Source organism: Taudactylus pleione, unplaced genomic scaffold (assembly GCF_031769625.1).
Source record: "Taudactylus pleione unplaced genomic scaffold, aTauple2 ptg000025l, whole genome shotgun sequence".
Classification (NCBI taxonomy): Eukaryota; Metazoa; Chordata; class Amphibia; order Anura; family Myobatrachidae; genus Taudactylus; species Taudactylus pleione.
Window position 1 is genome coordinate 8,495,446 of NW_028284427.1, and position 15,401 is coordinate 8,510,846.

Below are 15,401 nucleotides of genomic sequence, written 5' to 3' on the forward strand. Positions count from 1 at the left end.
GCTCCGGAGATCCAGAGGGCGTTGATAGGACAAATGAGGGATGCGGCTTCCTACATTGGGGAAGCATCGTTGGATGCAAGCCTGCTGACCTCTAGGGTGTCGGCTGCAGCTGTGTTGGCGCATCGGTCCTTGTGGCCACGGTCTTGGAGAGCTGACGCAGACTCCAAAAAGGGCCTGGAAGCCTTACCTTTTAATGGAGAGTTGCTTTTTGGTCCAGACTTGGACAAAATAGTGGATACTCTAGCTAAGTCTAAATCGGCCTTCCTCCCTTCGGCTTCTGCACCTACCAAGGTACGAAGCTCTGCCTTTCGGTCCTTTCGGGTTCAGGGCAAGGCCAAAGGTCAGTCGTTCCCGACCAAGGCCGCTTCTAAGCCAAAGAAGCAGGCTTGGAGTGCCAGGCGCCCTTCTTCCAAGCAGGAAGATAAGCCTTCTGCCTGATGGGACGGGCCTCCCTCTGGGGGACCCCAGAGTGGGAGGCCGACTTCTTCTATTTGCCCAGTGCTGGCACAATAACACCACAGATGCCTGGGTTCGAGAAGTGGTCTCCCAGGGGTACGCCCTGTATTTTCGGCACAGACCGCCCCAACAGTTTTTCTGCACGAGTCCTTCTCAGGACAAGACCAAGTCTTTACAGATTCAGGAAGCTATAGAGTCCTTGCTGAAAGCAGGGGTCATTGTTCCCGTTCCTCAATTACGAGGGATGGGGTACTATTCTTCTCTGTTTCTGGTGCAGAGACCCAATGGTTCTCTTCGCCCTATCCTCAATTTGAAGTTTCTGAACAAATTCCTCAGAGTTCCCAAGTTCAGGATGGAAACGTTACGTTCCATCATTCTGGCAATGGAACCTGGGGATTACATGGTGTCCCTGGATATCCAGGACTCCTACCTCCATGTTCCGATAGCACCTTCGCACCAGCGGTATCTGAGGTTCGCTATCCTTCAACATCATTATCAGTTCCGGGCGCTACCTCTCCACGGCTCCGAGGGTATTCACAAAGATTATGGCGGTCATGGCCGCACATCTTCGGAACCAGAATGTACGGCTGCTGCCGTATCTGGACGACCTCCTGTTGCTGGCGAGCTCCCCGGAGGTACTGCTTCAACATCTCCACCTGACGATTGCTTGCCTGCAAGCGCACAGGTGGTTGATAAATTGGAAAAAGTCCTCCCTGATTTCATCACAGTGGATGGTTCATTTGGGAGCCCTGCTGGATTCTCGTCAGCAATGGATCTTCCTGCCCCCCAGAGAAGGTCTCCTCCCTACAGCTGCGGATACACAGTTGCCTGAGCAATTGCCGCCTGTCGGTCCATTCGGCTATGAGACTTCTGGGGTCCATGGTGTCGGCATTCGACATGGTAGAATTTGCCCAGTTCCATTCCCGGCCCCTGCAGGGGCTGATTCTATTGGAATGGAACTGGTTACATCATCGGATCCGCTCTCAGTGTTGGTGTTGTCCCCGGAGGTTCGGCAGTGGCTTAGTGGCTTCAGACAGCTCATCTGGTCGAGGGGCGCCCCTTTTGGATCCCGGACTAGGTCCTGGTCACGACGGATGCCAGTCTCCGGGGTTGGGGGGCAGTGACCGGCTCATTGTCGCTTCAGGGTCGTTGGTCTGCGGAAGAAGCACTTCTCCCCATCAACATCCTGGAACTGCGGGCAGTATACAGGGCCTTGCAGTCGTCCGGCCCCGCTCTTCACGGAAGGGCGGTTCAGGTGCAGTCTGACAACGCCACCTCGGTGGCGTATATCAACCACCAAGGAGGAACTCGCAGTCGGGCTGCGATGTCGGAGGTGTCTCGCATTCTTGCTTGGGCGGAGTGCCACATTGCAGCGATCTCTGCAGTCTTCATCCCGGGAGTCCTCAATTGGGAGGCGGACTTCCTCAGCCGTCACGACGTGCATCCCGGGGAATGGTCGCTTCACCCAGAGGTGTTTTAGCTACTCGTGGACAGATGGGGGCTGCCGGAGCTGGACTTGATGGCCTCCCGTCACAATCACAAGTTGCCCGTTTCTGGTTCAAGGACAAGAGACGCAGGCGCCTTTCTGGTAGACGCGCTGTCGGTGAATTGGACGTTTCAACTGGCGTATCTGTTTCCTGCGATATCCCTACTTCCTCGGGTCCTGCGGAAATTCAAGCAGGATGGCGGCACGCTCATGATGGTGGCTCCGGCGTGAACCAGACGTCCTTGGTACTCTGATCTGAGTACCTTCTTCCTCAGCGTCAGCGCTCCGTACCTTCTTCCTCAGCCTCTGGACCTGTTGTCTCAAGGGCCCTGCCTTTACCCGGATCTGGGTCGGCTGTCTTTGACGGCTTGGCTCTTGAGACAGCCGTCTTGAGGTCTAGGGGTTTCTCCAGTTCGGTCATTGGTACCATGCTTAGGGCACGCAAGCCTGCTTCCGCACGGATTTACCACAGGGTGTGGCGCACTTACTTTCAGTGTTGTGGGTCCAGAAACTATGATCCTCAGGTGTTCCGAGTTTCTAGAATTTTGGAATTTCTTCAATCAGGTTTGGACCTCGGCTTACACCTTGCCTCTCTGAAGGTTCATGTGTCTGCTTTATCCGTGTGGTTTCAACGACGGATTGCTACACTGCCAGATGTTCACACCTTTTTCCAAGGTGTTCTCAGGATCCAGCCTCCCTTCGTGGCTCCTTGGGACTTGGCGGTGGTGCTACGGTCTTGCAGGGTCCTCCTTTTGAGCCTCTTGAGTCAGTGGAACTCAAGTGGCTAACGTTTAAGACTGTTTTTCTCCTGGCGATTGCTTCTGCCAGGAGGGAGTCAGAATTGGGGGCGCTTTCCTGTCGCCCTCCTTTTCTGATTTTTCACCAGGTCAGAGCGGTGCTCCGCACTCGTCCTGAGATTTTGCATAAGTGGTTTCAAAGTTCCACATTAATCAGGAACTTGTTGTGCCAGCTTTTCAGTCACCTGATCTTTCAGCTGGTGAGGCTTCCTTAGATGTAGTCTGGGCGCTTAGAATCTATGTGGACCGGACGGCTTTGGTTAGGAAGTCTGATTCATTTTATGTCCTCTTTGGTTTTCACAAGAGGGGTTGGCCTGCCAACAAACAAACGTTGGCTCGTTGGCTTTGTTCCGTTATTTGTGAGGCTTATGCACAGGAGGGTTTACCTGTGCCAGCCTCTGTTAAGGCTCATTCCACTCGTTCTGTGGGTCCCTCTTGGGCTGCTAGACGTGGCGCCTCTGCTGTTCAGCTGTGTAAGGCGGCCACTTGGTCTTCAATTCAGACGTTTTTAAGTTTCTACGTGTTTGACACCTTCGCCTCTCAGGATGCATCCTTCAGGCGCCGGGTACTCCTTCCAGCACAGGAGCGTCCCCGCCCTTAGTTGAACTGCTTTGGGACATCCCCAAGGTCAACCCTGTGGACCCCTTATGGACCCTGAAGTAGAAAACAAGAGATATGGTAAGAACTTACCTTTGTTATCTCTGTTTCTACGAAGTCCATAGGGTCCACAGGGCTCCCGCCCTGACGCACCTGGCTTCATATGGGCTGTGTGGCTGGTCACCGGTTTTCCGTCTCCCATTTCTGTGAGTATGGTTTCTTGTGTGTTTCAGTCTTCCTTCTCTCTGTTTAGTCTCCTCCTCCGGCCTTAGCTGCTCACCAACTGAGGTGCTGTGGCTCGGGGGCGGGGTATAGAGGAGGACGGACCCAAGTGCATCCTGGGAGCAGCAAAGCTTTAACTGCGTGGTGCCCGTGGATCCAGATCCAGCTATATACCCCCAAGGTCAACCCTGTGGACCCTATGGACTTCGTAGAAACAGAGATAACATAGGTAAGTTCTTACCGTATCTCTTGTTATTTATCTGTTTGATTTGCCTTTATTATGCATATGCACTTTATGGATTCATCCAACCAGATATAAGGGTATCTAGGAACCCATCTTAAAAGGGAACTGTTCCACCGGAGGTTTTATGCATCCCACCTGCCTAATTTGGAGCATTGGGTGCCTGATTCCCAGGCCATAACCTACCTGTCATTCCTGATTAATGATTTATAATGTGTGTGTATACTTGGTGCACACATTACATATAGGACTTCCACCCTGTGTCCCTTACCATTTAATTTGGCTGTGGAACGCTTATGACGCACAGGACTTCCTGGTCCGCGTCTCTGTGGTCACGTGACTCCCGGAAGCCCCAGAATGCATATGAGACACCTGTATCTTTAGATTTGGCAGTGGAACGCTCGCGACACGCAGGGCTTCCTGGTACGTGTCTTACTGGTCACGTGATTTCCGGAAGCCCTGGAATGCTTGTGGAACGCAGGACTGCCGGTCCGCATCTCCGTGGCTATGTTCCAGCTTGTTTCCACCCCATTCCATGCACTAGCACTTTAGATTCTCTATTGGACGCAATATATGGAAGCGATATCCATGAATGCATATGATTAAAGGTAATCTTTTTTGCCTTTTTTTTTCATGCACTTTAGATAAGATTTTGTCACATCACTTCCTGTCAGGAAGGATAAATGGCACCATCCACGCATTGTCTCATTACACCTTGATAAAGATCCTGTGGAGATCGAAACGGCGTTGGTGCTGAGACTAGTGGGCATTAAGGACAGTCACAGAGACTTGGACATTTGATTTTGAGGGTATACAGTGAGTCCGATACCTGTATTAAGTCCGGACCTTATACTTGTTTTTGGACTTATTGTTTCCTCCGACCTAGATGTCTGGGATCTTGTTGATTGTACCTAGAGCTTTTTTAATCATTTTGGAATAAAGTGACCTTTTTTAAAATTTCTACGATTTGACCAATTGAGTGTATGGATTTCATTGGATCAAAGAGACCACCAGATTAAGAAACCTAAAGATACCTTTTATATGTGGATCACCTCTAGTTTACTACGTGAGTTGGGGTACGCTTATTTGGAAAGATACCTTTATATACATTTCCACTCCTAAACTTATGTGAGTTCATGGTACGCCCAGCTCCCTTCATTAGTGGTGGCGAGGTTCTATCCCTTGGATTTTCTTCAGTTGTTACACTGCTCCATTTCCTCACCGGATTAATTTTTTAACTATTTGCATAAAGATTTTTTGCTGTACACATTTTGCCTTTTTCTGTTTTTGTATATTTTCATATCCTGCCTATTTGGACTTGACCTTTTATGAGGGAGAAGTCGCCTGACAACATTGAGGTTTGACTGTACCATTATTACTACTTTTTTATTGTATGTCTGTAACGCCTTGGATCTGATTTCCGCCCCCCCCCCATCTTTACTATTTGATACATATGCCCGTAAGCAGGGCCGTAGCTAGGGTAGTGCGTCCGGTGCCATCGCACAGGGCACCACAGGTCAGGGGGCGCTGTTTGGATCTGTCAAATTTCTGTTTATTATCATTCTTGCTTGTAGCTTCCTCTTATTTCATTCCCAGCATCTCCTGGCCTCTCCTATCTCTTCCCTGGCCCTTCACCATGAACCCATGGCCCTTTTTTGGGTGCATTATGTCCCTTTGAAAAACGAGGAGGGCGCCAATGCTCTTTCTGGCACAGGGCACCAAAAAGTCTTGTTACGGCTCTGCCCTTAGAGTTTTACTTGCACATAAATGTCTCAAAAATGGTCTTTAATGAGCTTTCACATAGGATCCTTATGGAGACTGTTCAAGTGGTTGAATAAAACAGTTAAGAAACACTGGGGGAAATGTTATCAAAGCTTGGAGAGAGATCAGCTCCTAACTGTCCTTTTACAGGCTGTGTTTGAAAAATGACAGTAAGGAACCGATTGGTACTTAAACTCTCTCCACTTTATCTCTTTTCAAACTTTGATGCATCTCCCCCACTGGAACCTTGGTCACCAGCACTTTGTAAGCAAGACGTGTTCTTTGCTTTCTGATCACACAACTTTTAAACTAGATGCAGCAGATTGCTGTCAGTGTTTCAGGATACTGGCCAGAATGCTCCCGCTGTTTACTGTGGATAGTATATCTCAGTAGATCGCTTACAGATGTGTTTCCCCTCCTTCTCTCTGGTTGTCTATGGGGGTCTGATTTAGGTGGTGGTCTGGGGCTTCAGCAGCTCTCGCAATGGCAGCCATTGCTAACTGATGGGAGTCTCTGGGAGCCGGCCTGTAGGATTGTCCGTTTCCCTTTAGGAAGGATTGAGGAAGAGGAGCCATCCTTGGACTGCACCTCCTTCTCAGCATGTTTTCTCTATGATAGAGAGCCTTCCAAAAACCTTCCTCCTCAGTCTGTCAGTTATTTCACAGAACTACAGTGTGGATCCTACTGCAGGGACTCTGTAACAGGCGTGTGTTTATGCTCTGCTCCGCATCCTTTATACTTATGTTTTCTGACGGATTTCTTTATTCTAAAATGGAGTCTGTCTGCTGAAATTTATTGTCTGGAATGAAGGTTGGCTTCTGCTCGGTGGGTTGGAGCTGAAAATTGAAAGTGGCACTCACTTTCAGTTGAGTGCCACTTTAAATTGAGTGCTGCTTTAAATTTTCACCTCCAACCCATCGAGAAGCGGCAGCTGTTCATGATAATAGCCCGAGATGTCACTCTATCCCTTCATAATGGTGAGCTGTTTGTTTTTGGCTCACTTAGTTTTTCACTTCTGTATTGGAACTATTATCTTCTATCAGTGGACAAAATATTTATCTGCTAAATGTTAGGCCAAAGTATGGTCGTCTGACCATAACTCTTTCTGTGAGGCAGACCCTGCTGTGAGTTTCCCTACATCCATGGAAGCCCCTGCTTGGGTCAGCATATCATTGAAAGCTATGGAAGAGCTGTCTAGATAACTAGATACCAGCATGGTAATGTTTCGCCCAATGCTTCCTCAGTAAGCGGGCATCTCTGGCGAACTAACTCTCAAACAAGTGGTAGGAGGACAGGCCTCTCCAATCTGTTACCACTTTCCACTCAGTCACCGTGGGCTCAGCAACTGAGTCATTTTGCGCAACTCCTTACGAGAACGTTGGGTTCCACTGTGGTTCCCAAAGTACAAAGCTTCCAGTTATTTGGGATCTTGGGAGGACTCAACATCAGTGACTGGCGCTTCCCTTGGGCCATCCTTCTCTCTACCTGTGTTATCAAAGCAGTAGAAAGGTGGGCAGATTAATTAGGAGAGTGGCTTTGTTCTAGGAATACCTGATTAGGCCATTCTGGTGAATTCATTCTTGGAATCTGTAAACTATCTATGAGAGATACAGTCCTGTTTTAGTGTTTGGGTCTGAGCTTAAGCACTAGTGCCTTGTGGTGCCCTTTGGCTGCATTCTTGACACTAGGACTCTTAAAGCAGGGGTGGTCAGACTTTGTAATCTACTTTTTAAAGCTAAACAGTATGTGATCTACCGAGTATCTACGTTTGCCTGAAAAAGGGGGGTGGTGTGCAAAAAAGGGGAGCGTGCCCTCGCAGCAATGGGCGTGGGGACTTTTCTACCAAAGTCACACATGGGAAAAAAACAAACAATGTCCCCCCCACAAGAAAAAAAAAAATCATACAGTACATTAAATTGCCGCAGTTCCCCCACAGAATACTGACTTGTCAGAGAAGCTCCAAGTCCCTCCCTGCCCTCAGTCGTGGGCGACACTGGCAGTCTTGATCAGTCCACTCATTCCAGGGTGCAGTACTGCGCGCCCCCATTTTGGTTTGGCGCCTTGAGTCTAGCTTGCCTTGTCCCGTGTACCCCCCCCCCCCCTTAACCTGGCACAATGGAGGCTGTTACATGTGACAGCCACTGCTTCAGTTTGGCGCAGCATCCAATAAGAATCTTACTGGATGCTGCTAGGTGGTCGATCACTCGATCGCAATCAACTCTTTGGCCACCTCAGTCTTAAAGCATTCTTTGGGGGCCGCCTCTTTTTTGGAGTGAAGTTCTCTTTGGATCAGAGCTGGATAAAATTGTAGCCCTTGCTACAGGGCTTAAGGTTTCTGTTTCATCTTCTATTAAGGCTCAACCTCCTGTCCCTTTTTCAGCACCCTGGGCTAAATCATCTGGCTTTAACTGGTTGGCTGTTCAGGCTGCCATTCTGAAAGATAAAGGTTTTCTAGATCATGTTGGAGGTGCAAAGTTTACTGCTGTCTGTAATTGTAATCTGTTCTAGAGAATCTGTTTCCTAGAGTGAGGGGAAGGGTTACCCCCACATCAACCTTCCAATTGGCTAAGCTTGCTGCAAGACAGAACGGAAGCAGCGTTTCCTATGTCTTTCTTTTTGTGTTTTGTTTCTATGTTGCTTCTGTTCCTGAAGATTCCGCCTCTTCTCTCCAGGGATTAAAATGTTTGACCTTGTTCGACTGGTCCTGTAAACCTTTACTTTACTCCAATGTGCTTTAAGTTCCTCTCTTTGTCAGTGTCCCCTTGTACAGTAGGTCGCCATGACTAGTTGTTTCAAGGCAAAGTTGTCTTGTGTTCTGTGCCTTTTGTTCCTGTGATTTTCACATTCCATATTAACAGAGCTCCTTGGCTCTCTTGGGGTCAGGTTTTAATTGGTACAGATAGTGGCTCTATCTCTCCCTCCTGTATGGAGGATAGTCCTCTGATACACTTGAGAAGATGGATGGCGACATAACCTGATTGCCCTCACGATCAACCTGACTTGATCATGTTGCAGCTCACTCTCCGAGGTGTTTTAGGTGATGTTTGATGATGTTGTAGTCATTGGTTTTGCAGAAAATTTGCACGTACCCTCCCCAGAGGATGCATTTTATTATTCCTAAGGTATACTAGGGTCGCCCCCCCCTCCTCCAGATCGAATGAAAAGATAATTTTTGGTACTTGCTGTTAAGCCCTTTTCAGTGAATTGATCTGGGGACACTGCATTCCTTCCCCTTCTTTGACTCTATTGTGTTCACTTGCTGATTGTGATTCTGCTTTAATGTTCTCTTAGCTTTTCTATGGCCTTGTTCTTTTTCATCTAATTTCCTGTGGGTCTAATGGCCTGATGAGCAAGTTATCAAACCTGTTTAGCTTGAATTTGTGTCTGCTCCTGGTACAGAGCCTTCTACACCCCAAGGTATACCAGTGTTCCGTAGATGGATTGAGAGTACCATTACCACCTCCTCCCTTTTTATTGTGCAAGCCTAGGCAAGTTTTTTTTTTTTTTTTTTTTTCCAAAAGCTGCTTAACAGGATTTTTATGGAACACCTAGATAAGGGGTGGGGAATCTTTTTTCTGGCGAGGGCCATTTTGATATATATAACATTATTTGTGGGATCTGTGCAGGCCACGCCCCTCTGTGATGTCACACGGGGACGGGGCCACAATCGCCAGTAATTACAGCAATGCCTGGAGCATCCAGAGGAGCTGTAAGGGCAGGGGTGTGACCGTCTGAAGCATCCTAAGGATGCTCCAGGCGGCACTGCTGCATAGATTCTGGCTACAGGGTGCTGTTATAGGCACCCTGCTATCCGGATGAGGCTAGCAGAAGAGCTCAGAGGGCCAGACCAAATGATTCCGGGGGCCTTATACAGCACCCCGGGCCTGAGGTTCCCCATCCCTGATCTAGATCAATAAAAAGCCTGAAGACTTTGACAAGGGTCTTGGAAGGCTACAAAGTTAAAGAGGAGCTTTTAGGCATGTTCTAACTACATTGTTAAGAAAAAAATTCTTAATGGACCATTTAGTCATGGAATTTAGTCTCCCCTGTTTTTGTGGTTATTGGTACAGTTGTTGTGGTAATTTTTAATTTACTTCGGTTTGAATTAGAGGCAGCAAGAGTTACGTGCTACACTAACCGGTTATCCAGTATGTCCTGAAAATCAGGTGCCAAAACTAGTTTTCCTAGTGGAGAATGAACCAGATGCATAATTAGTCTATACTGACATTAAAGCCTTTTGTTTTACATTATGTGATGAAATGTATCTTTTGTTATAATTCCATTTTGGTTGTCTCATTCTAGACTGACATAAATTTGCCATACCTTACCATGGATTCTTCTGGGCCAAAACATTTGAATATGAAATTTACTCGTTCTCAGTTTGAGGGTATTGTTGCTGATCTAATTAAGAGGACTGTTTCACCAAGCCAGAAAGCTATGCAAGATGCTGAAGTCAGTAAGAGTGATATTGGAGAAGTTCTTCTAGTTGGTGGAATGACAAGAATGCCAAAGGTAAAATTATTATCTCGTGTGTAAACCATGCGTGTGTGTGTGTGTTCATTTTGACTAATTTTAGGGATCTGGCCAAGGGGCGAGCACACTCAGAGGGAGCTGCTACTCTTCCCCCTCCAGGTCCCAGTGGCTGGTGTTCAGTAGTACTATATGGTGCATCCTCTTACATCTCTTTTCTGAATCTTGTTACCACTGGCCTTTCTCATATGATCATGTTTTCATGTGATTTAATTGTAGGTCCAGCAAACTGTTCAGGACTTGTTTGGCCGTGCTCCAAGCAAAGCCGTTAATCCCGATGAGGCTGTTGCTATTGGAGCAGCTATTCAAGGCGGCGTGTTGGCTGGTGATGTTACAGACGTACTACTGCTAGATGTCACTCCTCTGTCTCTAGGAATTGAAACACTTGGTGGAGTTTTTACAAAATTAATCGGCAGAAACACAACTATTCCTACCAAGAAGAGTCAGGTAATGTTTTGTGATGAATACAAGTGACCTAGGTGTCTATTTACTAAGCAGTGTTAGGAGACAGAGTGAAAAGTGATAAGGTGCCAGCCAATCAGCTCCCAACTGTCATCTCACAGGCTGTGTTTGAAAAATGACAGTTGGGAGCTGATTGGCTGGCACCTTATCACTGACTTATCACTTTTCACTCTCTTAACACTGCTTTGTAAATAGACCCCTTAATATTGTATGTACAGTACCTAAAAATGTTTAATGACGCCAGTTAAAAAATTATTTGGCTTTCATAAGTATGTTTAATGAACATCTTACACATTATTTGAAATCTAAAAAAGGTGCTGTCAATTATCTAATATGGTTGTGCATAATTAGTTGTGGTTACAGCCTCAGTCTTTGCCCTCGACATTGTCTGGTTATTAAGTATTTCATATAACAATATGCAGGATCATCTCCATTTCGATTTTGAATAATGATCTTCTATATTTTTCTCTGCCACAGTATGGTACTGCAGTATGGCTTACAGAGCCCTCAGTTAGCTGCCACCATCTGAAACAAGCTGTTGTACACCAACAATAGTTTACAAAACCAAAATCGCACAACTGTGCTTAGTGTTATAATCTGAGCTAATAACCCATGTAAATTTTCTGTGTTTAAAACAAAAATGTGCAAATGATGAATCACTAACAATTTTAACCCAGTAAGTCAAATCCATATAAAATTACCATACCCATTTACTAAAAGGAGCACTACACACGTAATTTTTTTTTCTATTATGTATATATGTAAATCAAAGTAACTATGAATTTACTATGTTAGAAATGTGTATATTATTATAGTAAAGTTGGGTTGGGCACAGGATGCTGGTTGTCAGAAACCTGACGCCGGCATCCCGATAGGGTTAAATTACCGACACCTGCTGGTAAATACCCTACCCCTAAACCTAACTTTTCCCCTGAAGCCTAACCCTCTCTCTAGTGCCTAATCCTAACCACCCCCCTAGTGTCTAATACCGCCCTAACCCCAATATTTACAGTCAGGATGCCGACGCCGTGATTCCAGCGCCAGCACTCTGAGCGCTGGGATCTCCAGCAATTTGTTGATTATAGATCTATATATCTTTACTGGGATGTAGTGAACTTTTTTTTTTCTCTTTAGTTTTCTGCTTTTGTCACTGAGTAATAGTAAAGCAGGTCAGGGGACTCCTTGCAATATTAGCCATGAATTCTCCGGGTATGGCAAAGGATAGGGCCTTTTTGCTTAATGCTCATGACCATGTAATTGAACCACAACCAAGGCATTGGGGAGAACTGATGTATACGACTTATGGATTTACCACTGTGTCATGGAAATGACGATTGCATTCCTATGCACTTACAGAGGATTGAAATGTGTATTATATTTTAAAAGTGTTATCTTGTATTTAACTGCAAAGATTAGACCTGTTGCCACCTTGTACAGTTTGCTTACAGTAGAGGTACGTGATATAGAATATTTTTTTCTAATGTAACATTGGTCACAAAGTATTTTTAAAATTGCTGAAACCATTACTGTAAGCAGATCCATCACCTTTTTGTATGGTTTCCGTCTCCAGGTCTTCTCTACTGCAGCTGATGGGCAGACCCAGGTGGAAATTAAAGTGTGTCAAGGAGAGCGAGAGATGGCTAGTGACAACAAAATTCTAGGACAGTTTACATTGGTAAGCGAATGTCTCTTGGTTGCTTTAAAAACCTGTGAAATTAAAGGTTTGAAGCTAAATGTTTCCGTACATAGTTTCTGAACCTGTGGCACATTCACACCAATGGGTATCATGGACTGTTGGATAAAAAATGAAAACCCTTTAACAATATAATTAAAATATTTGACAAAATATTAGACATTGAAATACCTAATAATGTTATTAGTATTAATGCACACATTGAGAATAAACAGTACTTTGTTTAGGAATTAGAAACCGTTTAGAACGAAACACTGTTTAGAATGTATGAGTAACATTGTGATGCTATAGTTTAAGAAAGGGATATCCAAGCAGCCTACTTGGGGAAGGAGGGGGGGGGGGGGGGAAACAACCAAGTTACATATTAAGGGCAACCTAAGGCACATTTGTTGTCTGTTCAGCCTAAAGTCAAGTTAAAACTTGCCTGGTTAACCAAATTTCTACTTCAGGGTCCATAGGGAGTCCACAGGGTTGACCTTGGGGTATAGGTTGGGAACCAAATCCGGGCACCACGCAGTTAAAGCTTTTAGCTCCCAGGATGCACTTGGGTCCACTCTCCCTATAATCCCTCCCCCCAGCCAGAGGCACCTCAGTTTAAGTTGGTGCCCGGCCGGAGTCGGGTCACCGTTACTGCAGGGGGGGCTGCTTAGCAGCCCCTAAGCTTATAATTTATTTGAAAGAGTTTTATATTATTATTTTTTACTACTCTTCAGAGCGGCAGCATCAGACTGTCCAATGGACGTCTAAGCTGCCGCTCCTACACCCCGCCGGCGCTGCGACGCCAGTACAGATCTGGGGATCGCAGCGGGACCCCAGAGTCTGTACTAGCTGGGCTCTGGAGGACTCCCTGGGCTGCTGCCGGATCAACGGGGTTAGGTAAGTCGCGTGGTCACCGCTTGCGGTGACCCGCGTGTACATGCAGCCTTATGCCTCCGGTCTCTGGGGACAGACCGGAGGCGCTAGCGGTGGCGGCGGGCTCCCCCTCCATGGAGGCATACCCCGCGTGTCCACAGCCCACCAGGGATTATAGCGGCAGCGGGAGCCGGCATCCCGGGGGGTTAATTGCTAGCCAGGGGAGGAAGCCTTCCCTGTCTAGCGGCTCCTCCCCTCAGCTCAGCGCGCCTTTCAATACTACAGTCTGGCGTCGCTGAGCTGCTTCCTCCGCGGGCCACGCTTCTTCTGAGGTCTCTAGCGGCCATTATCTCTCGGTGGTGCTGCAGAACTCCTAGGATGACATTGAGCCCAGTCCCCCTGCGTACCTGGCCATTTTGGGTGAGTGTACACAGCGCTATAGCCTTCCCAGACACTGAATCTGGGCAGTTGAATGTAGCGACATTGTGCAGTATATTATATGTCATGCTTATGTATGTACAGTATATATGTCTGCATTGTATGTGACTTATGCTAGTGCTGACTGTCTGCTTTTTCTACTTCAGGGTCCATAGGGTATCCACAGGATACCTTGGGGTATAGGTGTGACGTCAGTCGCAGGGCACCAAAGAGTTAAGCTTTCAGCCTCCCAGGATGCACTAGGTCCCCCTCCTATACCCCGCCCCCGGGCCAAGGCACCTCAGTTTAGTTTGGTGCCCGGCCGGAGTCGGGTGCACCTGTTGGAGTGGGGGCTAGAAGAGCCCCTGAAGCTTATTCTTCATGCAGCTGTGGCTGCACATCTGGATGAACAGCATGGACAGTCAGTCCTGACGTCCATGCTGTCTTCCCTACACCCCGCCGGTACCAGAACGCCGGTACTGATCCGGGGATGCTGGTGGGCGTCTGGGGTCACAGCTAGCGGTGACCCCAGATGCTCCGGACCATGGCCGGATTCAAGGGGGACAGAGGTAAGCAGCGGGGTCCCGCGGTGGGTCCCCGCTGATCACATGGTCCTAAGTCCCCAGGCAGGGGGCTCCCTGGGGACTGGCTGCAGCGTGGAGCCAGGCGACCAACCTGCGCTTCCACTACCCCCTGGGACAGCGGACCGCAGCAGAGCGGTAGCGCTGTGGCGTCCCAGGGGTTAAATGCATGCCAGGGGAGCGCGCCTTCCCTGTCTCACAGCCGGCGCCTCCCCCGCTGCACACAGCCCTCTCTGCATGCTGCCGACTGGTCCTGTGGCAGCGCTCCTCCCCCAGGCCAGCCTCCTCTCTGCTCCTCGGCGGCTATCTTCTCCAGAACGCATGGTGAACGCTGCTGGAAGCGCTGGACGGAAGCATCGTGGTCTGGGTCCCCCCGCATACCTCTCCTCCGCTGTGGTCAGGTCTGTGTATGCAGCGCTGTGTCCTACCAGGCCCTGTGTCTGTGTAGTTGAGTGATCAGCGCTGTTAGTGCAGGAATTGTTATTTCTCTGCATTGTATGTGACTGTGCTAGCGCTGCTGCCTGTAACTTTTCTTCTCTAAACTGTCAGCTTTATTACTGTCCCTGTTCTTCTGCTAAGCCCTTACGGTGCGGTGCTGCAGGGTGGTCTCTCGCCTATTTAATACTTAATTGGTGAGAGAGGTCACATACGTGGTGCCATCATGTCTGAAAGTGATTTTCCCCTCCGGCTACAGTGTACCACGTGCAAAGTACCGTTAGCGGAGGGGGAGGGTAGCGCGGAGGGCCTTTGCCGGCAGTGTTTGTCCATGGCGCGGCCTATTACGGTTACAGCACCGGTACAGGAGCCGCCCTGGGCTTGTTTCGCTCAGGCGTTAACAGCTTTAGTGGGCCAGTTAGCTCCGCAGCCCGCGTTTACTCCGAGGGGTTTGTCCCAGCAGTCTATGGTGTCGTCACCCATGCAGGGGTTCCCACGACAATTGGTGGTACCCCACAGTCTCCCTATTTCCCCGCTCCCGGGTTCTCAGGAGCCAGCGTGGGTTAACTCCCTGACGAGTTCTGTACAGCACTTGTCGGATGTGTTGCAAGGGGAGTCTGTGATGCGGCCTCATAAAAGGCCGGTGGCGTCTCTGTCCGCTCCTTATGAGGATGACGAAGGGACGTCTGATGATGGGGAGATTCTGGATCCTTACGATCAGGAACCTCTCCATACTAAGGACGCTGATGCTAAGTCCAAAGTATATATTCCTGGACTTATTCGGGCGGTCCGCACAGCCTTGGTGATTGAGGACGAAGTTCCCCCAGCGGCTAAATCTAAGTATGCCTTTTTCAAAGATGTGAAGGGCGAT

General features: G+C 48.1%; 1 protein-coding gene across 1 annotated transcript in view; it reads left to right on the top strand.

The window, feature by feature from the left end:
* HSPA9 (heat shock protein family A (Hsp70) member 9) overlaps positions 1-15,401 on the top strand; it is a 77,797-nt gene that overhangs the window by 46,527 nt on the left and 15,869 nt on the right. Inside the window, exons 10-12 of the mRNA XM_088451294.1 lie at positions 9,863-10,072; positions 10,310-10,537; positions 12,123-12,227. Coding sequence (XP_088307420.1) covers positions 9,863-10,072; positions 10,310-10,537; positions 12,123-12,227 — 543 coding nt within the window. The remainder of the gene's footprint in view (positions 1-9,862; positions 10,073-10,309; positions 10,538-12,122; positions 12,228-15,401) is intronic.